Raw genomic sequence first — 27,547 nt, forward strand, 5'->3', positions numbered from 1 at the left:
CAAAGCTTTTATCAGAGTAATATAAAAACTAAATGTTACTGTATAGCGAGCAATGTCCAGACCGGAATAGAGTGAGCAGCTTTTCTTTTCCTACATAATTAACTTGAATGTAGGAATGTTGAGAAGTTTCAAAAATAAATAAAACGGCGAATGACATGCGCCTCGGGTTCGAGGCTATCGCACCAACTGTATACAGTAAAGACGGAGTGACCGTTTGCAATGACTTGATGCTATTCATGAGCCTTTTATATTTTCATTTGTATCTATTTTAGGCGCAAAAGTGGCTGTTTGTTTGCTCGCTCTAAAGTTGTACAAGGTAAAGAAGCTAGGAATCTGCCTAATTTAGCCTCGCGATGTACGGCCAGGGGTCGTCATAGCTTACGACAGCGAATCATTGGGAAACAGGCTTCGAAGGAACTGACCCCTTGCCACCCACTCTACCAGAATGAAAAAAAAAAAACGCGGGTTATGTTGTGCTGGGAAGACTCAGAACATTGCAATAAAAATTTTAATTCATTAACGGTATTACACAGTGCGTACAACTAATTTGAGTTTCTCTTTAAAGGAGAGAGAGTAAGCAAAAACGCCCGTGTGTACGAGATTTCGGCGCACGATAAAGATCCCCAGGTGGTCAAAATTAATCCGGAGCCCTCCACTACGGCGCGCCTCATCGCCTGCGTTGCGTCGGTGCGTTAAACCCCACAATCAATCAATCAAAGGAGAGAGAGTAGAGCTTTGCAGAGTAAAGTACAAAGTGCGACAATATGATGACCTTTTTTTTGTGTCCGAGGCTCCAAGCTGCAACATTTCGTGAGCATGGTAAAAGAATCGGTAAGTTGTATGCGATGATGTGCCCAAAATGGGCCACGCGCAACGCGAACATCGTAGCGTAAACTGCTCGATGGTGCTTGCCTGTTGTCAGTACGGCTACTCTGCTAACTACTGAGCGTAAAGCCTCTGCGAGGCGCTCTTTACCACAAAACTGTTGTTTATTCCTCTGTCATAGGAATCTGTAAAACACGAAAGTGAAATTTGCAGCAAGATCTGCGGCTGAGCATTATTTGCGGGTCGGCGACACTCTTGTGGATGTGCTTGGTGAACGACGTCCTGGTGGCGGGTCGCTTCGGCGAACGTATACTGGCGTCATTTCCGTGACGGATATGACGTCAGTCAAATCTTGGTGTATGCCAACATAAAACACGTTCGTGTCAAAGTATAAAACCAGCAAAAAAAAAAAAACCCTAGTATAACGTACGCTTTAGTACTAAAGGTTGTTTCTCAGCACAAAAACCCTGTGTGCAGGGGTGCACCCTTTACAGGCGGCTTGCTTCGTTGAACTGGCGTTAGTTCTGTGACGGATATGACGTCATTGAAATCTTTGTGTATCAATAAAACACTTTCATGTTAATATTGATTACTGGTTGCGCGCCTTTTCTAGTCGTATTTACTGGACCTTAACTGTCAACAAGCTAGAAAATTGTGCATTACATCAATATGTTAAATTTACTGTGGATAAAAAGGCGAATTTCAAATCAGAGTTTAACCCGCAATAACTGTGTTCCTCGTAGTTCATGAAAGCGCAGGCAGCGTTTGCTGTTTGTACCTCATGGCGATACCGCGAATGCTCTGAGGAGAGAAAATGGTGAAAAAGAAAAAAAGTGAAGAGCAAGCCAAACTTTTTCGACGACAACTGCGTACTAAACCACGGGCCGCATCTCTTTCTCTCCCTCTTCTTCAATTCTGGCGGCCTCCCGCCTCCTGTGGGTCTTTCCAACTCCCTTCCGGAATAGAGCACCACGCCTCACGCTTGAACGACAAGCCCCGAGAAAGAGGATCGGGTGGATGAGAGAGAGAGAGAGGAAAGAGATGACGGAGGGGGACAGAGACTTGGCACGAACCGCTCTCTCGCCCACCTTGGAGGCCGCGTCGAATCAGGCGGCGTTCCGAGACGCGGTTTATCGCGGCGCTGGAGATTTAATGCGCTTCTTCAGCACGCGAGATCCTTGCCGTATAATTTCCTGCTCAGGAGACGACAACGGCGTCTCCGGCTCGCCGCTCCGGAGACGCCCGCGAGCTCCCGCGGGCGCGCGTTCGCGCGAGCCGGTGAAGAACTCGGGTATGCCTGGGCGAGGGTAATTATTCAGCACCACGCGGCGTCCTTGTACCTCCTTCTAACCGTACCGCGTCCTTCTCCGAGTCCTTACTCCGCCGCTGCTGCAACTATCGCCTTTCTCTCGACGCGTTTGCTGCGGCTATTACCCAACGCACTGTAGATGTATTCAGACCCGGAGAAGAAGAAAAAGAAAGGAAAAAAGGCGATGTTGCTCGCATCAGGCGTAGCTGGCGCCCCTCGTGGGCTTTGCTCTTTCTTGGGAGGGTGTCTACATAATTCCTTCTACTCACTTACTTCGTCTTGGTTCCGCCCCTTTCTGCACCCTTGTTTCCCGGCTATTGAACTGTCGTTCCCTGGAGAGGCGGGAACTGAGTTACAAGGCGTTTGGGGAACCCTTTGTCTTGTTCGGGGGTCTAGGTTCTGCCATACTTTGACAGCGGCTGCGTGTTCCAGTCTTCTTGATCAACCCGCCTGCTCCACGGAAATTTCTCTCTTTCTTATGCTTAATTTAGGCTTTGCTGTCATGAAAGCGCGAGCACTTGCCGAAAGTTCATCGGAAGTTTCGGGCTGGGATATATTCCCCGGTCTTTTTATTCTGGCTGGGCTCGGCGCAATGGCGAGACGACGCAAGTGAGCCCAGCCTAAATACCAATTTCCCATGGCCATGATCTACATTAGAACAGAGCAGGTTAAGCTCTGCATAGCAATTGAAATTCGAGGCACGAGAACGTTTTTTTTTTAAATTTTACTTCAGTGAAGATGCTAAATTTCCCGGCGGCCTCTTGTCGATATGTGGTGGTGGTTGGGGACGGTGCTGGTAATGACTGTAGGTAAGGCGTGCCGAGCATTGTACGACCGTCTCCTCTGCGTGGGTGTGGCCGCGTAGAAAGGTTTTACAACCGGCCTAAATGGTTTCCATCCCTTTAAAAGGTAAGGAGCAGTACCATATAAAAAGTATATTTTCTAGCAAATAAGTTAAGAACTATTTTACTTACTATACATATATACCCCGACGACAAACGTGGGTTAAGTTCTGTTGTTGTTGTCATTTCATGATATACGTAACAATAATGTTGAAGAAAAAGATATCACAAAGCTTACTTAAGTGAGATGCGATGGCAAGCGAGGCTCCAAATTAATTGCCTTCGAACTGGCTTTCTCTTGCAAAGCGAGGCAGCAGGGAACTGATAAGATAATTAAGGCCCACACATGTGTCTTACGATGCGGTTTTCGTTCGACATGCTGTATAATGGGCTTCAGTGTCACTTCCTCACACATTTTCATTCCGACGTTGCTTGTTGGCCTTTAAATGCTGTCATAAATATATATTACCGCCGCGACACGCTCTTCGAACATCACGGACGCCCGCACTAAGGCCTTCTTCCTGAGCCCCAATGCATTAGGTGAAGCCAGCTTTCAAGGCAGGCGAGGCAGGAGCTGAGCCTGGCGGGGCGGGCAACCCTAATTGGCGAAATGAAATATGCATCACTTAGGAGCGTTCATAAGAGTCGCGAGGAGAAGCCGTTGTAGAAGGCAAAGTAGTGCATTAAGCCAGATCTATTATCATCGACCCCGCGCGCTAACTAGGCAAAGCTAGACTGAGCGCGGGAGCGCGATAAAGACAACCAGAGACGTGGGGCAGGAAAAGAACAGCGAAGAACAATCACAGGATCGGGCAGAGGCCGCGAGCAGCGGCTGTAATTGAATCAGCGAAACATAATCCCCTCACGCTAAGAGCATCACTGCACCAGAGGTTCTTGTCATTGCGAGATGCTCTTTCCAGCGGGCTGCCAGCAACGCGGCAATTGATTCCGGCTGCTGAGCATTAGCTTTGGAAGTTTGTGGGCGCCCGACGCAGGCGCATACACTTAATACAGGCCCGCGAACAAAGGGAGCTTTTAGAAGCCCTTTGTCTTCGGACAGCAGCGCCGCTTGCTTGTTTCGCCATCCCGTGCAACTTGTTTTCTTTGCCTCACTCGCACTCTTTCTCTCTCCGTCTCTATACGCGGCCCTTTCCGTCTGCAAATATTGCGCCGTCCATTAGAGAAGCGCCTTATTCTCACGAGTCGTTCTGCTAATGAGGTATTATGCCGGTGCATTTGCGCCCTTCTCGGTGAGCTTTTTATTTCTAATGGGGCACTCAACTTTTCAATTTGGTCGGGCAAAGGCACAGAATGGCTTTCAGTTTCATAATCACCGGCTCCAAAAAAAAGAAGGGAGGTTAAAAACAGCCCAGATAGGCTGCCCAAGTAATATATATATATAGCCTACAGCCAACCATAATCATTGGGGAAAAAGAAAGCAACGAATTTAGTTTGGGAGATACCGATTTATTCTGTTACTGCGAAACACGTTTAATGGTTTGTTATTAACTCATTAGGTAAGTTTCGTTGTTGCAACAATGATCCCCTAAAATTCGCCCTGTACATGAAGCGACAGACAGTGTTGTGCAGTATGTTGCAATCTCACTAAATTCACTCATTTTTCTGCGAGTGGCTTGCGATCGAAGATTAAACATATTCACGCGTGTTTTCCTTGTTACAGTATTTCGGTTTCCCGTTTCTGCGTTTTAGTGGTCGAAAGAACCGTTTTTTATGGCTTGTTTTATTTTATGCCATCTCTTTACCCAGGCCCGTTCTTACGAGGCCTATATTGCAAACTCTGCATGCTTCACCAACTCTCCGCAGTCCTTCTTTTTATCCCTCCCTTGCCATGGAACAGCCTTGCTCTGGGTTTTGGTAGTTTTGAAATATTGGCTCATATTCGTAAAAAAAAAAACTGTGCCAATTCTGCTTTATCCCAGCCGAAGCTTGGACGAATTAGTTTTGAAACGTTACTCATAGACCAACAACGTTGAACCAAACACCAGAAAGGGCCCAGGACACAATCGTTCACTCTTAAGTAGGAGATTTTTTGTAACCTAAGTTACTTCATCTAACGCTATCCCCAGAGGGGTGTCAAATTTCCCATATACGCAGTTTTTGCGTGTGTGCAGAACGTCTTCGTCTTTTTCCGTGAGCACTGTTCGTCGAATAATAGAAAAACAACATGATCAAGTGCTTACGACCATTATGCAATCGCTTGACTTAGAACCATTTTACCAGCGAGAAAAGAGAGGGACCTAGAAAGAAGCAAGCAGCTAAGACAATCGCTAGCTAGCTTCGTTTACTTCTCTCTTGGTCGCTGTCTTTTTTCGCTGGTAAATTAGTTCTAAGTCAACACCAACTATCCCAACTTTCAGCCTTAACAGCAATCACTTGACGTTGCAGTATTCCGGAGTACCCGAGACCATTACTCGACCTCGCCATTCCGACCAAGTTCACGTCATTTAACACAAGGACACCTGTCATTCAGAAATCCGTCGCGTTTCTTTCGCTTCGACAAAAAGATACGAGGGGCTCTTTCCATTTCTCAGTAATAGGCTTGCCTTTTTTTTTTTTTAGTAGGTTGATTCTTCGTCAGGATTTGAGCTTTGTGCCGTTACTCCATGTTCAGCCTACTGCCAGAGTAGGCATGTCGTTAGATGTAGGCATAAGGAGCGGCGCTTTACGCAATTCGGTTGGTCGGGACGTCCGATAACGTCATTGTTTGTAAATGTTATTCCAGTTGCGACAACGTTCTGAGCCCGGCGCTGCTTCGGGTGCGTCCTAAGCAAGCACTGCTTGCATCACGTGACGTACTTGGCAGCAAGAGCGCATGCTGCAGATCGAGACCTCGAGGTTGCTGCGGGCAGCCCCGAACTCGCACGAGTATACCTTGTTAGAGCTCGTACCTTATTCTCCTCTTTGAGCTAGTTAACGCACCCACACTGAATAGACAAAACAACTTTACCTTCGTTTGTCATTGCCACCTTTTTAACACCTAAGAGTAGGCTTATTCCTGCAGATTCAATTAAATACGCGGCTGAGGCCTACCCCACCACACAGAGCATGGTTTCCACTGATGAAATTCTGAGAAGCCACTCGTGTCTAAATAAAATAGGTTTTATTGTCTGAATAGCGAACGTATGGCTGTTTAATAACATTATTAGGAAAGCTACAACTGGCCTGACGACACTGGCTCAAGCGAAGAATACGTGAAATATCAAGTTTCCTGGTAACTATACAAGAAACTACCTGGCTCATCCAAGGTTTGAAACGCCCACCTGACAGTAGCAAGCAAAACCGCATGACTTCGAGGAACTCTTGAAAAGCTACGTGGTGAGCTAGTTCTTCCTTTTGGCGCCGAAAATATTCACCTTGAAATCTAGTAACTCGATGTCAAACTTGATTTATGGTCGTAGATATTTTTGTAGAACCTATTCATTCAAATAAAGAGCCACTGAAGCTTTACACTATCGAAATTCACAATAAACAGTTTGAACGACCGTGAGGTATAGTTCCTACTAGTATGATGGGAACATTCACCTCGTTGGTAATAGAGAACATGCACCCTCTACGCTTATTCCAAACAGTGTTAACAAAGAAACATCTGACCCAAATGGCAACCATTGTCGTCAATAGAGTGATTATGAGAGAAACTCCTTTGGTCTCGATCATGGGAGCCAGAGAGGGCGACATCAAAGATCGCCATCAATGCTTCAGTGTTTCCAGTGTGTACCGTCGTATGAAACTGCTTAGAAAACTACTCTTAAGGACCATATCAACAAATAGATGAAAATGGCTGGAAAGACCCTCTCCATCCAAGGAATCAGCAATGAGCTGGCACGTCAAAACGTCTTACACTAACGGAAAGATAAGAATATGTTGACATGACACTGATTGCAGTGTTTAATATTTAACGCGCCCACGCAACGCAGGCGATGAGTCGCGCCGTAGTGGAGGGCTCCGGATTAATTTTGACTACCTGGGGATCTTTAACGTGCGCCGAAATCTTGTACGCACGGGCGTTTTTGCTTTTCGCCTCCATCACAAAAGCGGCCGCCGCTGCCGGTAATCGAGCCCGCGACCTCGTGCTCAGCAGCGCAACGCCTTAGCCACTGAGCCACCGCGGCGGGTGTTGACGTAACACTGTCCTGCTGTGTACGCAGCTTACTTGCGAAGACCAGCCATTTCGCTGTAGGTTCATGCCTTCTCCGTACGAAGAGTACGATTGAAAGCTTTGTTGAGTACCCGCATTGAGTATGGGGCGCAGCAGCAACGTGAATATTGGCCTCCTTTCTCTTGCTTATTGCATGCAGCTTCTCGTATTGCATACAGTTTTTCGTCCAACGTTCTTACAAGCTGAAAACCAAACAATAAAACCGTTGTAATAACCGATCTATTAGTTGAATATGCAGTCACTGTTTATTCTTTAATGAACGGCCCCGACTTTAACACGATGCGATAAATAATTTTTTTCCTGCAATATGCATAATGCAAAATATCATTCCTCAAAAATCTAGCGTGTTCACCCGGTCCGCTTTTTATTTATTTATTTTTTTATGTCGATGAGAAGGCCAATGCGCAGGCCAGCAGAAACTATTCGAAAGAAAACGGCGAACTCCGCCAACGAAACGCGCGTGACGCGAATTTCAGGGGTGGGTGCGACAAAGTTTCGCCATAGCGCTCTCGTGTCCGGCTTTCTGGCCACGTCCGGCCCCGGGTACATATACGAAACGGCGCAGAAGTAATGAAGAAATGACGCTGCTTTTATCCTTTTCTCAAACGCGAAAGGACTCAAAGAAGAAAACGTTAGGGTTCATGCATTTAAATGGACAAGAATAAGCCACTCGAAAGAGGCTCGCCCATTTAAACGAGCAAAAGGAAACGCTGAACCAGGTCCCGATGAAAGAAACAAAAAAAAAACAAGAAGGTTTGAATAAAATGATCGTTACGAAGCGCCGAGGTGTGCGCTTATACATGTATAAGCACCGTAGATGAACTCTGGCGCAAGTGAAAATAAGAGGCGCAAATCTAACTGGGAGAGACGGACAGCGGAATAGCATTTTCTCCAGCGGACGGCGCAGGAGGTAATCGTCTGTCATTCGGGCCATTCCAGAATGGTCCGCTAATACGTTCGGAGCAGTATTCTAGAAATGGAACTCGCCGCATATAGCAGGCTAACACAAAAGAAACTAGTTCGGCCAACGGCACGCACTGAGTGGCTGGGGTCGATAGGCGAACTTACGTTTGCACAATTGGGCGCTGAAGGCTTGGACAATTTTATTGGACGAAGGTAGGCGTATTTTTGATGCAATATGTGCTTCTACAAACGCAACTTCAACTACGCCGCCTAATAATGGCGTTCCTATTCGTGCTTGCGCGTTTCGATTGTATATCTCGATGTCATAGACTGACGGTAATGACGAGCCCGCCTTATTTTTTCGCAACGCTGATCCGAACCCTAGGGCATTTGGAATTTGTGCGTCGTAACTTTTCCGGCAATGCTTTAATTTTGATAATTTTTTTCCGTATTAAGAGCGGCTCCAGAAATTCCTAAATTATAAACTGCATTCAAACCCAAGAACATTAGAATTTTGTGCTGTGCGGCGTAAATGTTTTGGTGGGGCTTTCATTTTCATTATTTATTCGGCTGTGAAGAGCAGCTTGCAGAAATGTAAAAATTTACAAATTGCATTCATAAATGGTACCCCCAGGACTTTAATTATTTCAAGCCGTGGTAAATTCTTCTTAGTTTCGCCACTGATAAATTTGTTTCGGAATATTCGACCTGCCCACACAGTTACTTCGTTTTTAAACTTTGGCGGAAAGACTGACAAAAAACACACAAAAATCCATGGTTGAAAAGGGGGGGGGGGGAATGTGGGGGCGGAGAAGCAAGCCGGAGAAACAAGCCGATTCAGGAAACCGCTTAACTACCACCTGACGTCAAAATTGACTAACTAAACTTCGGGTTTGCTGGTCTTCGGCCGCACGTTTAAACTTTATTAACTAACGGCACGTAATGATTAAAGCTTGCAATAACAAGAGTATTTTAATCGTAATTCTTACACCCGGCTTTTGCTTTAGGATGCGCTTCGTGAATGTCAGACGACAAAACCATTGTCTTTCTAGCGTGCTTTGTAGTTTGGGCAGTCCGGATTACGGTTACCTGCTCTGAGCGCAAAACGAAACTTTATTGTGCCTGTCTGATAAGCTCTCATTAGGTGCTTCTTTTGCGAAGATGGGCAATATAAAGATAATTTAGCTGTCGCACTGACAACTTATCAGTAACAAAAAAGTGTAATATAAAGTAAGCATAACGTGAGAACTTTTGGCGGTTTAATGCGCTTTACGCTATACACCGTAGATATGAGGCGCGCCTTATCGGAGGGCTATCGAATAATTCAGGTGAGCCGGGGAGTTCTCAGATGTGCCGAAATTTTGACGCACCTGCTACTTCACTCTCAGCCACCATCAGAAAAACGGCCGCTGCAGCAGGAGGGGAACCACGTGCATCGGCTCAACAGCACAGCCCTTTAGCCACTGAGTGACGGTGGAGGGTGTAAGCAGCAGGTCGTCTAAAATAATCCCGACCACCACCAAAGCCGAAACGGTTGACGGATAGAGAAGGCTTCATGTTTCAACTGTACTTTTGTTTTGTTTTGTTTTTCTCACTTTGAGGTGACAGCTATTCACTTGTACCAACAGACAGAATTTTACATGCAGCTTCAAAAGTACCGCAAATGACACGGGTAGCAACGCGCGGAATGAACTTATTTCTGCGCTGGGGATGCGTTTTAATTCATTAAGGTGGGCGAGGGGGTTCCTAGATCAGTGATACATATTTTAACAGCGCTGCAAAGTTGAGAAGCAAGGATGAGACCACACAAGACAAAACCTGCCCTTCCTGTTGTATCGTGCTTACCGCGTTGTTTACTTTTAACTGCTAGAGATGCAGTATGGCGCGTCAGCTGTCTATGCCGATAAGTACGCTAAATTTAAGTTGCACTGCCAAATAGGCAGTAAGTCGTTCTACAAGGGATAACAAAAAACATATTACGCGTATATCCAGTTTTATATCGTAGACACGTTGATATACAATTTATCAGCACATCTCCAACAAGCCCAGACGCTCAAATAATCTTGCAAAAAAAAAAAGCGCAGAAGAAGAAATAGAGGGCCTTTAATCACGCAGCACGAACCCTGGGCGTTTTTGCTCAAACCTTTTCAATTCGAAAAAAAAGTGGGGGATAAAAGAGAAAGCGATTGCATCAAGACCACTGGGTTCATTAAGTCACACATACAAGTCACCCTTTTCTCAACTCCTGCAATACTTCGTGTTGCCGCGTCCGTTTATCTGAGGGCGCCTGAAAAAGACTGCGTCTGTCCAGTGTTTTCACGGACACTAAAGACCCTCAGGTTGTCTAAATTAATCCGCAGCACTCCGCTAAGGCACGCATCATAGCCTAAGTGTAGTTTTGGGGTGTGAAACCACAGTAATTTGAAACGCTGCCGTACTCGTATTTCTTTTACGTAGACATATTGTTGACTTCGACGTGCCGTTCGAATTTACGCTTTATGCAACATGTGCATTCATGCTTTCCTGAGAGACAACGGTTTACCAAGCTTACGGTTACCACTAATACGGACGATAACAGTAGCCCTTATCCAACCCGAACGCTGCGTAATGCTGGTGTCACGCACAGATCAGCACGCGCACCCGCGCGCTACGATAATCGTGCGAGCTACGCGCGCATACTACGGCAGAAAGATGCATTCTCAAGAAGGTGTACCCCACGAACAACAATAAATAAAACTAACGAATATTTCACTTTATAACAGTTCCGATTCATGCCGCCGTAGTCTGCCACAGCTTGGCTCCACGGAAAATGTTGCGCACACGTGCATTCAGCGAAACCAGGAGACGCCGCACGTACCTTCGTCTATGGTGTTATCGTGCAAACATCAGCTTCAGAAGCAGCCCCTGTCGAGCAAGGTCTCCAATCGAGCCTTAGCGTGTCACACGTAGACGCGGCTTCCGTTCGCGGCGAGCGTTCAAAACTCGACGCCGTGAGAGCCCGGGGCTGGGGAAGGGACCACGCCGCTCCTGCCAGCCGACGCCGTTGGAAGCGGACGAGAGCGCGCCGAGGGGGCTTGCACGGGCACGAACCTCGCGCAGGAGGGGAGGCCGCACACCCTGTCTGGTCCGCGCACGCGAACTGACTCAGCGAGCGAACGCACTCGGGGTGAGGAACCGGCCACCGAGTCGGGCGCGGGATCAATTGCGTTCCCCCCTAGGGAAGGTCTAGGGAAAACGGGAACGCGCTAGGGAGCGGCTCCCGCATAAGGAAAAGAGAGGAGAGCGGGATTCCTTTATTTATTTAGGTTCGCTATCTGATGATGCAAGCACCATTGACCGAGACTTTTTTCCCGTCGGCTTCAGAGTGAGCCGTTTAATTCCCACCTTTTTTTGTTGTGCGGGTTCATCACGTTTATTCACTAATATCTATTTGGCAAAGCACAGCCGAACTGCGGTACCAAAGAACTGGTTCTGTAAACAAAAAAAAAAAAACGAAAACTTCACCGTGCATTTTCGTAATTATTTACCGCTTTTACATCTTTCAAAACTGTCGCTTAGCACAATTGATTTTTTCTCAAGCAGGGACGCAGTGTTAATTAACACTTTGTAGGGGGAGAACAGTAAGACGGCCGATCATCTGTATGCACAGGTTTGGTCTCAGATTTATTGACTAAAGCTCCATGAGCTTGATCACTTGTCTGTCGCAAATCGAGTGGGACTCTAATGAGACCAACAGCTAAGAGGGCCGTAATTATCCCTTAAAAACATCACCTTGCCTTAGCACTATCACAATTCTGCCCTTGTGTAGCTAGTCATTTCACCAAATTAAATGGTTCATTCCGCAAATAAATATCGTCTGGTGATGGCTGACTTGAAAAATACAGACGATAGAGAGTATACCATATGCGGTCGTCCTGACGTCACTCATGTGCGTTAACGTCGCATCTATCAACCCGAAGAGCACCAAACGTTTTCCAGCTAGAACAAGCCTGTTGTTCAGCGCAGGTAATATCAATGGCTCATTCGGCAAGCACTCATAAATAATGAAGAGTAGGCTACCTCTATCCCTAAAAAGAATAGTAAACAGCCAACGCGTGCTGCTGGTGATGACGTATAGAGCGGAAACTTGGCGCCTTACGAAACAACTGGAAAGCAAACTTCGGTCGGCCTAGCGGTCCATGGAGCGAATAATAATGGAAGTAATACTTACGGACAAGAAACGAAGATCGTGAATCAGGAAGCAAATTCGAGTAGAAGATATAATAGTTCAAATTAAGAAAAAGAAAGGGGCTCTGGCTAACCATGAAGTGCGAAAAAATGGCAACCTGTGGACCGCCAGGGCAAGAAAGTGGATACCGAGAGACAGGGGCTAGAAGAAGGGGAAGGCCATTAACTCGATGGAAGGAAGAAATAAGAAAATTCGGCGGCAGAGAATGGACTCGGGCAGCACAGGACAAGAGCGGGTGGAGGTCAATGGGAGAGGTTTTCGTCCTGCAGCGGACCTAAATGGGCTGTTTGTTGTTGTTGTTGACGACGACGACGACGACGACGACGATGATGAAGATAAAGAGGATGTTGAAAAATAGGATCGCGATGGGATGACGATGATGATTATGATGATGATGATGATGCTGGTGGTGGTGGTGGTGGTGGGTAGAAAAGCAGCCGTCCGTCGCTTGAAGCAAAAAGAGAGGGAAATAAAGACAAACATTAAAGTTCCTAAAATAGCCGCCTGTGTAAACATAATAAAAGGCGCGTATGTGGAGCCCAAAGTTAACTTGGTGGAAGGGTTTGCGTTTTTGGTATTTATCGTAATATTTTCCCCCCTCCCTCAATGGCCCGAGAAACCAAGGCCCTCTGGCCGGCCGGGTCCGGGCTGGTCAGCTCGGTCTCCCACTGCTCCGGGGTGGGGAAGGGGGGTGGGTTAGGGGAGTGGGGACAGGAGTATACAAGGTAGAATGTGGTGAGTGGGGTGTCGCAGTGTTGGCATTGACGGGGGTAGATAGTGGGTGCGATCTGGTGGAGGATGACATGATTGTAAAAGGTACCGTTCTGAAGGCGACTATGGATTATGGCTTGCTGGTTGGATGGGGGTAGACCCGGCGGGGAAGGGTGTAGTTAGACAGAAGGGCATTGTACGTATTATCAAGAGGAATTTGGAGGAGGTCGTGGTCGTTAGTGCGGGGTGATGGGATCACTTGACCATCGGTGGAGAATGCCCGCAAGTGCAGAGCTCGGGCGGCGGCGTGGGCCGCTTCATTCCCCGGAAGGCCGGAGTGTCCGGGATTCCAGACGATCGTAATGGTGGTCTCGTTAGGTAGACGCTGGAGGAGTGGAATGGCCTGGGGTGGGGCTAGACCTGCCTGGTAGAGGCGGCATGCCTGTTGTGAGTCGGAGACTACAGTGATGTGCGGATGCTTGGAGACTACAGTGATGTGCGGATGCTTGGCGTGGATAGTGGCTGCGAAGGCGATTGGCAGAGCTTCTGCTGTCTGTATTTTTTAGGTGTGCGAGGTGGCAGCCGTGAAGATTAGGCCAGCGTGATTTAGGGTGCCCAAAGTTGTGCGTCGCGCGCAGGAGTCATAGGCGACGTCAGTATAACGAACCTGGGGGTCATCAGCTAGCTTCTTCATGAAATAGCGGACCCGCGCTTCCCGACGGCCTCGGTTGAAGGGGGGATGCATATGGCGCGGTATGGGGGAAACGTGGATACGGTGCTTGATGGTAGTTGGGAGGCGTTGTGGCCGGTCTTGATTTAGCGGTGTAGGGTAGCCGAGCGTGCGGAGAACGGAATGGCCAGTTGGCATGAAGCTGAGGCGTTGAAGTTGGGAGTTTCTCTGAGCCTCCACAAGCTCGCCAAGGACGTTGTGTATGCCCAGATTGAGCAGTTTGTCCGTAGGGGTGTAAATGGGGAGGCCAAGAGCTGTTTTGTATGCCTTACGAATGAGGGCTTCAATTTTAGCAGTTTCTTGTGGTCGAAGATTGAGGTACGGTGTGGCATAGGTGATTTTGCTGATCAGGAGAGCTTGGACCAGACGACAAATTTCCCATTCTGTGGGGCCGTGATGTTGGCTGCGGATTCCGCGGATAAGATGGGTTAGGCGAGTAATGGATGTCTGGAGTTGCGGAAGGAGTGCTGTACTCGTGCCGTCCTGATGGTAGGGGACGCCGAGGACGCGGAGGGTGGTCACCGAGGGGATAAGTTCGCCTTGAATCGACACTTCAGGATCAGGTGCGAGAGGAGGAGGGCGGCCACGTGATCGGGCCCGCAGGATGAGAAGGGCTGATTTGGCAGGTTCACAGGTCAGGCCTCTGGTACGTAGGTAGTTGACGGTGGTGTCTACAGCTTTTTGGAGGGCGTCTTGCTGTTCTCCCCTGGAACCAGAGGTAGTCCAGAAAGTAATGTCGTCGGCGTATATGGCATGCTGCAGGTTGGGTATTTTGTTCAGAAGAGTAGGTAGTTCAAGTAACGCGATATTGAAAAGTAGGGGGGACATTACAGATCCTTGCGGTGTGCCTTTAGGGGTGTTATGATGATGGCCGAGGTTAGACTTCCGAGCTTGATATACTCGGTGACAACTTAAGAACGGCGCCGGAAGTTGCCGCTGTGCCTTAACGCCGTAGCCGGATGTTTCTCCGCGCGGCGCAAGTAGGGCGTTACTGGGAATATTTTGAACATGACGTGAGCCGTTCCCGTGATTTTTTGGACTTAATATGCTTATAAACGACTCCACTGGCGACAAACAAACTGCGTGAGACAAGGCAGACGATATCACGCATTCATAGCAAACCCCTTTCAAAGCGCGCGCGCACTGACGTCATGGGTCCGGCGCTTTGGCGGAGTGATACACTACATGAGGTGGTGCCGTTCTTGAGTTGTAACCGATTATAGTAGCCGTGCGCTCTCGGAGAAACGCTGCAACGTAGTTGAAGGTGCGAGACCCACGCTTCACCACCACCCTTTTTCCTTTCCTTTTTGCTCCAATAAACGTTTACTACTTTTACTACTACCCCCTCCCTTAGAAATTGGTATTACGGCATGCTGTCGGGCCCACAAGAGTAAGCACGTACACGAATGCATCTGAATAGCCCATCCTTGGAAAATAATTCCTCTACGCACCGAACTTCGCGTGTTTAGTAATGAAGGTATACCTCTTATGGCCTCCATGAAGGTAAACGATTGTTTTATTGCTGTTTTGTGGTTACGGTATCAATATTGGCGAGCGACAGCGCCATGTTACAGCGGTAACTATAACTGTACCCAAGAATGGAGGGGTTGACACTGCAGAAGGGAGATGTGTATTTATTTGTTTGAAGCTATCCAAATCATTTTCATTTTACAATTATTATTACAAGGCACTTACAGACTTCTCGTAGCGGGCCGGTGAATTTTATACGCGCCTCTAAATCGCTGATTTCAACCCTGCAAATTTTATTAAAGTAATTTACGCAGCGCCCTGCCGAGTTTTCGCAGCATATTAAATTGCAGATAACAGCAACGTAGAGTTAACTCCTCCGCAGTTCCCCGCTGCTTGTTTCGTTTGGTTTGCTCATCTTTTCTTTCCCCTTTCTTCCCCTTTTCTTCATATCTTTCTCTCCGTGTTTCTCATCTTCTCATGCTATCTCTTACGATCACATTCAATGCTTGTTAGCCGCAAATCGCAGTGGCTGGCTTCACTCTTCGTGCACAGTGAATGCCAGCCCATGCATTTAAGCAGTTGTTCTTTTTTATGGATCGAAATATTTTTCCAATAGTTAAAATCCCCTGATACGTTCCTTTATAAACATAATTTGCGAATCACGTGATTCGCAAATCATGTTGAGAACCGCAACGACAAGCATAAAGATGGGGAAACAGTTCATTTTCATCCTTTCCGGCAGCACTTCAATCACCCCGACCAATCTACAAAAATGCCTGATCTTGTTTGGCGGTGAAAAATCTTCCCATTCTAACTAAATGAGAACCACAGCAATCGTACTGCGCCCTCTTCAGTTCCTCAAAGCTGTCTTAAAAATGCAGCATGCAGAGATAGTGAAATTGCAGTACGTACATCTCAGGCATCACCAGCGGGATTACAGCACACGCAAGTGATGTGAAGAAACTCCACAACGTAATCAGAAATTAAAAAAGCAAAAAAAAAAGAAAAGAAATTGCTCCCAAAGATGAAGCGGGCGTCTCCATAAACGTACTCGCAGTAAGAAGAAGAAAAGTGCTGATGCAAGCGGGAAGATCCCCCGGGCTTCTCCTGAGATTCCGTCAAGAGGCCATTGAGATGTTTGCTCAGAAACCAAGTCGAGCTTCGCGTTCGAGTCCCGCAGTATATGAATGGCGTTTTTTGTGCGCTTGCATTAGTGAGTCGTCTTTGGCGAATGCTTAGGCCAGCGGCGCCGAGCGCCGCAGCAGTCGGCATACCACAGGCGAAATTGGAGAGGTTTTGTCGAACTGGAGCGCAAGCAAGATTGCCCCCGAAGGAAAACACGAACGATATCGGCTGAAGCGGCGTGGAAAACAATTTATTGCGGAAAGTATGGTTTCGCAAATCGCAGCAGCGGCGACACTCACCCTCTCAGTTCGATTCCTTTCCTTTCGATTCGTTTTGATTCCTGGAAATTTTATGACAGGCCTTTCCATACGGCTTTTAAAAAACGGCTGCGGCTCAGCTCAGCTAACCTTGTATATGCAAAGCAAAAGCTTGGCTTAGTCTGGTTGAGTCTTGCTTTCGCTTGGTTACACCTTAGATTTAGCTGCATTGCCGACCCCGTATCAAAGCCGCTCGGTTCCGTGCAACGCTCACAGGAGGAGGCCGGGCGAACGCGGCTTTCATTCATAGCGAACGCACCGTTCCTCTTCGTCGGGCGCGAAACGAGTCACGTTGCCTGAAACGACCCAGCGCCGCATCCATGGGAGGCTGCGGGGGTGGTTGGCTGCCTCGGCCGCAGCGGCGGTGGCGACCGCTGTTGGCGCCCGCAGGCGCCAACAGCGGCCCCGGTGAGTCAAGCAATTCGCTTCGAGGGGTGTGTCGCCGGGGATGTCTCCGGTCAAAAGGTCATTTCTGCATCCTCCACAAAATCGCTGGACAAAAGTAGCAAAGCTTTGCTTTAAAATACGTGTACACCATCCTTTCCTATTCTGGTAAAAAAGAAATTCTGTTGGTTATACTCCTATTGCGGAACGGGTTATTTAAAGCTTGAAGCAAGATATATCTTAATTCGAGGGAATTTTTAACCATTTCACGGCGATCTTGCAATACGAGCATGTGCCTGGCCCCGTAGCAATAAAAAAAACCGACCGCTAGCGTCGGAAGGGCTATGCCGTTGCGTCCAAATACAGCTATCAGTGGGAGATACGAGCAATCCCAACAAATTCGAAGAAATGTTGAGAACTACCACGTGATCTTAAGCAATACTGAGAGTCATTGCCTCCCGCAAAACAATAATTTATATTATATTAAGTAGCATTCAGTATAGACCCAGATAATTCCAAGCAATTCCAGATAATAAAAGACGACTCAAAGTAATAGAAAATAAATTCCTAATAGTGCCAAGGAAATTCATAAATTTCACTCTATTGTAGGTGACTCTAAGCAATTTTAGGTAATTCCAGGTAATTCCAAGTAATTTGAAGTAAATGGCAAGTAATTACACCTGAACTCTACTTTTCCAAGAAAAATATTGCTGAATTCAAACAGCTCAAAGCAACGGCACCAGCTAATTCGTTTTAAAACTGCGATCAACAAATATATATATATATATATATATATATATATATATATATATATATATACAGCAATTATGTTGTTTAGTTGTTTACTGACCTTACGACAATAAAAATGCCAAGGTGGTGAGGCAAAAGACCACTGCAATAGTCGCCTGACTAGGCCCCTAGCACCTGACAGCGCAAGCGACAGAAACAGATGCAACTATTCATCCCCAAATAAATACAAATACTCATGCCCACATTCAGAGTAATAAACCGAAATAATACCTACTACAAAGACATTTCAATCATTAGATAAAACATTTGCACAGTTATATAATACCTTAAGATCAATTGGAGTATCGTTAGTTTCCAAACACGTGCGTTTGTGACTGTGCTGTTTAAAGAAGCCCCTGTCTTTGAAACGCATGAAAGCCCGATTAAGTTTTCCAAATGGTTTAAAGGTCCTGTGTACACAAAGCATTGGTAATATTTTTTGCGGTGGTTGAACCCGGTTAAACCAAGTTTGTTGAGCGAAAGCTATGGTTTCGCACTGACGAAGCCCAGTCAACGCGCAGACAATTGGACCGCAAGACTTAAAGGAACCCTGCAACACCTTCGATAAGCGCTTTCACTCTTTCCTTCGCGTCTGGAGTCATTGCGAAAGCTATAGTTACGCGAGCACAGAGTGGCACTGCGTGATTTGCTCGTTGCACCAGATGCGCCTTCCATTCCTGCTTTGTTTTTGTGGCTTTTTTTTTTTGGGGGGGGGGGGGGGGGGGTAGGTTTCTATCGAAAAGCGTTCATTGCTACAACTGAAGGAAAACCGGCCAACAGCCCCTACATGTCCTTGGTGATGTCATTCGGGCCGTCTAATAACGCCAATACCGGTAAAGAGTGTAAAATCGTTTGAGCGAGTTTACAAGTTAGCTGATGGGCATAGAGCAGCAATGTTTTGGCTGAGGTACTTCGCGACCCCCTAATCTAAGTACTGTGTGTGTTGGGTGACTACGTTCTGGAAGCATTTAAGATTTCAAAAAAAATGAATAAAGTGTTGCAGGGTCCCTTTAATACAGACGCTGCTCGGCGCAGTCGGCGCTGTAGCGGCGCATGCGCAGTGAACTCGATGATCCAGCGCCTGCTGGTATCATTTTCTGGGGGCACGCGCCCTTTCCCCCTATTGCCCTCTCCACCACCTTATATTGGCAGAAACAGGAAATCAAATGCCTTCACTGCGCAGCCGCACGGGGCGCTGGCTTGACCTTGGTTGAGCTAGAAGGTCAGATTGACGCAACGACGAACGGGCCATTGTCTGGGTTTGTACGTACGGTAACAGAGCTGTAGCTGTAATGTATGCTCGAATCGACATGGTTATATTGTTACTGCGGATTCCCTGAGCCATGCTGGTGACACAAAAGCCCACGCGAACTTGACAGCACCCAGCGAACGAAACATTACAGCTTATGTGTAGTACATTGATTGGAAACACGCGATACGCATTTAGGCTGCGTTCTTTGTATTACAAGCGCTTTCGAGTCGTTTGCAGTGGCCTGACGGGTCGTTTTAGTCGAATATTCTGTTATGTAAATACAGCGCCTGAAATGGAACTACAGCTGCGTGCGCACGCGTCTCCTCTACTTATTCAACAAGAAAACACAGAAGTAAACCAGTCATGAATATCTTCAGACTGGTTGGCTGAAAAGGCCGCGTAAACGCACACGTAATCACCTTAATAAAACGACCACTGAGGTATAATTCGGGGAGGAAATCGATATCAGAAGGGTCCTTCCGAGGTAAACGCTGTCCGGCCGAGGTGATTTTCAGATCAGTATACTGGTCCCCTTCATAAGGTGTGCCATTTCTTCGTTGCGTAACGTAAGTCATGAAACTTGCATCGAATTTTCGCTTACAAGCTCCTGATAGCCATTGCTGTTCTTTCTTTTCTGTGATGCGAAGCGCGCGAGTAGCAACGGTGTTATCAGAACCGTGGCGCGTGACACCAGTGTCATCCCTCCAGTCATTAAAGGTTCTCTCGCAGTCTCCTGCACCGAACTTGGGCGCGCACGGCACTGAGCGCCTGCGGGGGCTTAAGGCCGTGTGTGCACAAGTGCGGTGCAGGTAACGGCGCGGTATCTTTTTCCGACTAAGGGAACCTACGGTTGCTTTCTGCTATCGTTACGGGTGTGCAATTAGCGTATAAAGTGTAAGGGTTGCTAGATTAAAGACGACGAGAAAGCGGGAGAAGGGTTGGGGGGAGAGGTGAAAGTAATAACTGTACTAGAGGTGGTGGCACTCCTCAGTCTCCAAGATGGTCCCTAAAAGGAGGCACACCAGCGCTTGTTTATCTAGGCAGCGGTCTTCAAGCCAAATAAGCAATTCTTCCGCTTTAAATTCTTTTATTTATTGTATCACCGGAAACTTGCTTCGGATGGGAGTCCCTTCTTGAAACCGCTGACTACTTGCTGTGCTCGCCATTCCCATTCTCTCTCCTTCATTAACCCCATTGTTCGCTTCTATCAATCTGTTTAAATTTTAGGTGCGACGGCATCTCATTCACTCGCCTTGTCCCTCCATACGGCGTTGTCGTTGTCCGTCCACACCCCTCCCCCATTCTCCTCGCCACGCTAGCTGCGCTCTCCGCCGCTCACCCCCTCTCCTCTCAGATAGCGAACTCTCTTCCAAGGGGCATTGGATTGGATTGAATTGGCTTGGCTTGGCTTGACCTGGCTTGGTTTGGATTGGATTGGATTGGATTTGTATTGGATTGGATTAAAGTGGATTGTGTTGAATTGTGTTGCGTCATAGCCGCGCCACGTTGCGTCATAGCCGCGGCAGGGGGTTCACGGCACGTTTCACGCGATGGGAGAATCAACCTAACGGAAACAACAACGGAACCCCCTATGCGTCGCATCTACACAGGGGTTCCCGCGAGGGGAGGTGGGAGTAATTTTTTACTGCTCCCCGCACAATTAATGATTGAAGTTAAAGTTTTCTTAACTCTCTTTTCTTAACTTTCTTGGTTTATTAAAGTTTTCTTAACCCTCTTGGTTTATTACAAGCAAATGTTTAGTTGTGCCTATTTAGTTGTGCCTGGCGACCAGTGTTCCCTACTTCATTTCGTTTTTTCTACTTTTCCTGTTTGCGGTATTGCATCTTTGATATTGTTACGTGGTGGCACGACGAAATGCACGAGACATGGTTGATGAAGTGATGATTTAATGAGTGGCCATAAGGCGGTAACGATATTGTTGCCACCTTATGCTCCTCCTGCTGGGTCCTCTGGCCTGCAGTACATTCTAAAATAAATAAATAAATAAATAAATAAATAAATAAATAAATAAATAAATAAATAAATAAATAAATAAATAAATAAATAAATAAATAAATAAATAAATAAATAAATAAATAAATAAATAAATAAATAAATAAATAAATAAATAAATAAATAAATAAATAAATAAATAAATAAATAAATAAATAAATAAATAAATAAATAAATATCACAGCAAAGGATAATAATAAGGGCGGGGACTCCACTGAAAGATGACAATTATGTCGTTACAACTTTATTTACGAAGCCATGAACACACGAATTCCTACATTGGATTCCCGTAGCACTGTCCAGAAGTTCATTTTTTCGTCCTTTCAGCCATTACTACATCCGATCGCGCCAAGCCTGTTTCAACCAAACGCCCTTTCAGTGTCAGCGAACCATTATCGCGTCCGGCGCTCCCAGGCTCCCTTAGCGCTACATTATAACCGGACCAGCCCAAAGGACGCGAACTCTTTCTTGCTCAGGCACGTGTACGGAGCGACAGCAGACGGTCGAATAAGCCATTTGGCGCGGAGCTGCTGCAGCCGTGGGCCCACGCGCGCCTCCAGGGCGTCAGCGGGTCATTCCATTTCCCCCGCACTTGAAATTGGCCGGCGCGTCAAATGACCGAACGGGTGACGAATGCCGTAAACAAGAGCATTAACATCGGCAAACAGCATTAGTCGTGGCCGGCCGAGCGGCGAAGACTGGCCGCGGCCCGTCGACGCGAGTCGGCCAGATATCCGGCGAACAGAAAGCAGAACACCGGGAACAGAGGAAGCGGAAACAACGAGCGCAGGAAACAGGAGACGCGGCGGAAGACGGAGGGGGCGGATGTTCTGTGTGTGGGCGAGCCTGTAAGCGACGATCGGTCCACGCGACAAGAAAAAGGCCCGGGCAGACATCGATAGACGCGCAGCGAGACCACACGGAGCGGACAACAAATCGAATTACTTGGCTCGCGATAAATGGACCACGAATGTCGCGCCCGGAGAGGATCGCCCACGTCCTGTAGGTTGTCGTCGTCCGCGGTACAGCGGGCCCTGACCGACGTCTGACCCTTTCTTGCTGGACGCTCTGTTGTGTTTGTCGTTCCAATGTTGTCGTATTATTGTACAGTGGCAGTCGTAGAACGTGTACCTCCCAGGACAATGCGCTGTTTGCGGCTCGGTGCGAAACCTACACGCCGAGAATGGTTCTAGGCGATGGGTTTCCGTTTCTTCGAAGTTCCGAATGCGGCCGTCCAAACGGGAGAGTAATGACGTACCCGGGACTTTTCCTTGGTCCACTGCACATTAAAAGCTAACAACGGTAGTTGAGCGAAGTATTTAAAAGAAAGAGAGAGAAAAAGAAATGAACGGTTTATCACTTCGAATTATGTTACTAACAAAAAGTTACCGAGTTAGTTCCTACACTGCCTACCTACTAAAACTACTGCTACTACTAGCATTATCATCATCATTTTTGTCGTCTAGTCATCATAATTATCATCGCAGTACACAGATCATTCGTGTCCACTGCAAGGTGAAGCACTCTTCCTAAAATTTCCAGTCACTTCCGTTGCGACCTTTCCAAGTCCATTCTACGACCCCGAATTTCGTATTTCATGCATCGATCGGGTCTATCGTCTTGTTTTAATTCGTTCAGTGCCTGTGGATAGTCACTCCGTCAAACAAAAATCCCCCCGGCTGTCCGTCCTAACCTAATCCTTAACAGATGTGCCTAATACCACCTTTTACGTTTAACTTGAGCTAGGAAGTATTACACCCTAATTCGTTTGCTAATCCATACCTAAGTTTTCTTATGCATAAGTGTTAGCCTTAACACTTCCATGGCTCATTAGGCCGATGTAAAATGTCTTTCGATGTACTTCTTAAGACTCCAAGTTTTTGCCCCGTATGTCATCACTGAAAGGCCACACTGGTGACAGGGGTAGCTGCTCTTGATTTCAGAATGCCTCCCAAGCGAAGACCGATTCACTCAATTTTTTCGCTTTATTCCTTTCACAAGATTTCAATTAGCACAAATAACATGCCCAAGGGACGCTATTGTCACTTATCTGCTCAAGTATTTCCTTGCCTACTTCGAAGAGATGCCCTTTGGCATGTTTAGTTGACAGCATTTTGTATTTCTTTGGGCTTATTTTTATTCAGTCCAGATTTCTGAGGTGCACTTAATTCCCGGAACATTTTCTGCAGGGCTTACCTGTGAAGACTCAATAAGACGATGTCATCCCGATACATCAAGTGACCTAAGTATTCCCGTTTATTCATATGCCTGATTTGTTCCAATTCAGTTTTCTAAACATGCCATCTGGACCCGCTGTAAATATTTTGAGAACATTCACATTCTGTCTCTCGGTCTCACCCCTTTCCTAATAGAAAAAGTGGCACTCGCATGTAGAAGCATCGTAAACACCAGCACTTTCGGCTGAAACCTCTAGCGTGTTACCTTGGGAGGAACGAGACGGGAGAGGAACAGCATGAGAGGTGAGCCGGAAAGAGAAGGGAGGCACTTACTCGGCTGAGGCGCCAGTCGACTATCGTCTTTCGTCGACATTTGCAACGAAAGGAGTATATACGCGGCCATTTTTTTTATTTTACTTCACCCACGATCATTAATCATCATCGTCAAAGAAAGTTGGCTTTTCTGCAGGGCGTATTGCCGCACAACGGCCTCAGTGAGAGCAAAAAAGCTTGGCTTTACAAGTATGTTCCAACAAAGGCTCTTCCAACCAAGGAACGACCTTTTTCAGCAAGTGGGGTGCACGGCCCATACGTGCTATGTTCACATGCGGGGTGTTTGCAGTCCTCACCACATACGCATTAAATACGCTATCACGGAAACATCCCCAAAGAACACGCCCTTTTCAATGCGCCCTACGTCCCGTTATTGTTGCGGAGATCGAATTCGTTTGTTCTTTTCTCTAGTTCTGACGTGCTCCTTCTACCACGAAGGCCCACCTCTTTCTCTCTCTTTATTTTGCAAGAGTTAGGGGATGGGGAAGCTGTATCTTGGATCGGAGCTGATCACCTAGAGGACGAAACTTGCGTGGTTCTCGGCGACCGTTCAAAAACATACAGGAGAAACTTCCTCTAGACCCCATTATTCAATTTCAAGATACGGTTGATAGGATTGTAAGCTTTTATCTGTTCACCGCATGTTCTCGTCACCGAGTCCCTTGCCAAACCACTTCTCCCGGTCAGATATGTCGCCAACCGATCTGTTCTATTTGAAACAAGCGCTTCGTGCTCGCGATAAAACTTCATAGCTTGCTCCCCTTACACAGAATGCACATTGTATCTGTTTTTACGGCACCAAACAAAAAGAAATGTGTTAGAAAGGCTGTCGACGACAGGCGGGATCTCAGCAAACACATGAAAATCATCATGTTTTACGCGCCGAAGCTACACCTGGCCTATGAAGCGTGCTGTAGTTGAGAGTTGGGGATTAATTTTGACCATCTGGGGATTTTAACCTGCGCCTAAATCTCACTGCAGAGGCATTTTGGTTTTTAGCCTTTATCAGAAATACGGCCGCCACGGCCGATGTTGCGCCCGTGTCCATGGGCTCAGCAGCACAACACCTGAGCCACTGTACCACCGCGGCGGCTAAAGGCAAGCACTGAAACGAAATATATACGCTCGATCTGTCCCATGTAAAGAAATTCGGTCATCTTCTCACTGGTGGCGCGAAGACCGACCAAACAGCGAACTTGGCGGCCCCACCTAGCTTACTCTTGGTTCGGCTAAATTTATGCGGAGTTGAGCATTGAGGCTCGGTCAAGTTTTCTGCGTGGCGTCATTGTTAGGCCCCAAAGAGCAATTAATACTCGGTCATTACAGTATATACGATGTTTGCGAGCTCGTAACTCCCATGCTTCTTTAAATCGCTGAAGTTTCGCCGCCACTTCGCCGGTGCGATATTCGGGAATGGACCGAGTCGTAGCACCCGTTCTCCGGCAGCAGATTTCGCGCCACGCTTCCTCTTCTCCTGGAGAGACGTTCTTCTTCAGTCGTCTAATCTCTTCCTTCGTCGGAGATTCGGCTGTTGCACTTCACATGCATTTCCCAACTCTCCTCTCGAAGTCCTTCATTGCTGGCAGGCCCGGTTCGTTTTGTCTGCCGCCTTTCATATCTCTCCCAAAGTGAACCGCGTTAGCATGCGGTAGAACCGGCGGCAACCAGCTTTACGAACTCGGCGTCTGTAGAGCGAGCTTTTCTCTGCTTCCCATCGTCTTGCAGTCACATTTGCAGAAAAGCGAGCAGATACGCGGCCATTTTTTTTCGAACGACCAAGATGCCACCATTTCTTTCGACTATCGCTTGAGCATCAAATACTTGTTACGTGGCACTCTGAGACTCGAATTGGCTTCCACAAATTTCGCTTCTTCTATGTGGGTCACTGTAAACAAAATCCCGAAGTTGCCAGTGTCATTTAGACCCGGTTGTAGCTTTCAATCTTGACCGACTTTGATGGACTTCCTATAGGAAAACAAGGGTGGGCACACGAGAAGCACTTTCTCTAACTGCCAATATTTTCAAGAGCATAATGATTTTTTTTTCAAATCAATCAACCAGTAAAACAGGAAGCACCAGCGAAGGGTTCCACATTTTGTTCTGCCTTTTGTGCGATATCAGCGAGAAAGCGGCAGAAAGTACATAGACGGAATTGAATATACATTGATGTGACACAAAGCTCGCGTTCTTTAAAGGCAGCTTTCTCGCAGAGCTCAACCTTGGGCGCTGACATAGTAAAGAAACATATGGCGGTTGAGTGATGCCTGGAGTTCTAGAGTCAGACGCCTATTAACGGTATTTATTTTCCTTTTGCAGCGCGTACCAAGCTACAGTTCGATCCCGATTGCATTTCTTCTGCCTATTTTTTCCTCAGCATTCGTTTCACCCTCGACAATCTTTTTCTTTTTTCGGTTTTCCGCTTTTTGGACGTCTTTATTTCGCGCGTCAGGCCCGGTTCCTCGGGGCCGTCTCTCTTCATTTCGTTCTCTCTCCGTCCCAGGGCTCCTTCGACGACGCCGACGTCGGTGCGCCAACAAATCACACCCGAAAGCAATATACAGCCGACAGGGGTGCCCTCACGAAACACGGACCAGCCGCCGAGGCGCCCGGGGCGATGGGTGGGTCGGCCCACGGAACACGACCGCCTGGCCTGCAATCGGAGCTCCAGCGTATCACTCATGAAGTGCTGGCGCACTGCGCGCCGGATAGCGAGCCAAGATGCAACGCCTGAGAGGTGAGAAGGCCCAGAAGCCAACCGCCACCACCGCCTTGCTCCTGCCTTGAACAGGACACATGCACTTCGTGCGTTAGTTTCTCGTGTGGTCTCTTTCTTTAAGCTTGTCCATCTACACCCCACTGCGTATGCCGGAGGATGGCCAGCCACAGTTGGTTTCTTGTGATCTGTTTGGTGGCGGCCAGAGGCGTGATCAGAAAGAATCTCACGGGGGTGTGAGTGGAAAGGACGGGACGTGTGGGACGACATCCGAAAAGAAAATGAATGCTTTCGAATTTAGGAAGGCAGAAAGGCAAGTGGCCATATATATATATATATATATATATATATACATATATATATATATATATATATATATATATATATATATATATCAAAGTTGCAGTCCTTATTGCCAGTGCTGTTTGGCGTTTTAACAGTGTTTTTATAGTGCCGAATGAAGTATGATGGCAAAATTCAAGTCGAGAAAAAATGCGCCGTTTTTTCCCGGAAGCGGGAATCGAACCCACAACCTCCGCATAACGCGTGCGGTGCTCTACCATTGAGCTAGTTCCGCGGCTACTCCCCTCTCGACTATACCGCGGGCTTTTGTATTTACGACTACTCAGAGCCCGGTCAACTAACGCCGCCCCTCGACCACCGCGGGAAGATGTAGAACGTCTTTTCCCAGCGGCCGCACGTAAGACGTGGTCGGAAGTCGGGGATAGCCAAAGGCATTTCAGACTGCTGATATATATATATATATATATATATATATATATATATATATATATATATATATATATATATATATATATATATATATATATATATATATATATCAGTGGGTCAAACTGAAAAAAAAATTAAAAATACCGGTTCAGTTCCAGTTAGACTACACTGCACACCGAACCGGATCGGGAACCGCTTCGCAAGCCTGAACCAGTTCGCGAACCGGTTCGAAAAAAAATAATTATGACTAAGTGCGAAGAAAATTTCTTTGTAGTTCAAAGAGATTTTAGCCAAAAATAAAAGTTTGGTTTATTTAAAAGATGGCTTTGTCCCAATGGCAATGATGTCGATCTTAATGGCACCTTTAAACAATTAGTCTAGATAACATGGTAAGTTAATGAAGTTGTTGCCGGCCACCAGGCACTTTCGGCCTAGCCTTATGACGTCACAAGGGCACATTTACGCGATTGGCAGCCGCTGACCAAAGCCACCGCAAAAAAAAAAAAAAAAAAAAAAA

At 47.0% G+C, this 27,547-nt stretch overlaps 2 protein-coding genes across 2 annotated transcripts in view; one reads left to right on the forward strand and one right to left on the reverse strand.

Annotated features, from left to right (window-relative positions):
- LOC144152337 (plexin-B-like) overlaps window positions 1-11,178 on the reverse strand; it is a 108,189-nt gene extending 97,011 nt beyond the window's left edge. Inside the window, exon 1 of the mRNA XM_077683602.1 lies at window positions 10,914-11,178. The gene's annotated coding sequence lies outside the window, so the exon portion shown is untranslated. The remainder of the gene's footprint in view (window positions 1-10,913) is intronic.
- The window catches only part of LOC144152871 (uncharacterized), a 204,549-nt gene extending 178,170 nt beyond the window's left edge, over window positions 1-26,379 (forward strand). The window contains exon 3 of the mRNA XM_077684384.1: window positions 26,086-26,379. Within this exon, the coding sequence (XP_077540510.1) occupies window positions 26,086-26,323 (238 nt within the window). The 3' untranslated portion in view covers window positions 26,324-26,379. The remainder of the gene's footprint in view (window positions 1-26,085) is intronic.
- Window positions 26,380-27,547: the final 1,168 nt, after the last annotated feature.

Source organism: Haemaphysalis longicornis, unplaced genomic scaffold (assembly GCF_048455015.1).
Source record: "Haemaphysalis longicornis isolate Haplotype H1 unplaced genomic scaffold, Haemaphysalis longicornis Haplotype H1 scaffold_9, whole genome shotgun sequence".
In the NCBI taxonomy this organism is placed as follows: Eukaryota; Metazoa; Arthropoda; class Arachnida; order Ixodida; family Ixodidae; genus Haemaphysalis; species Haemaphysalis longicornis.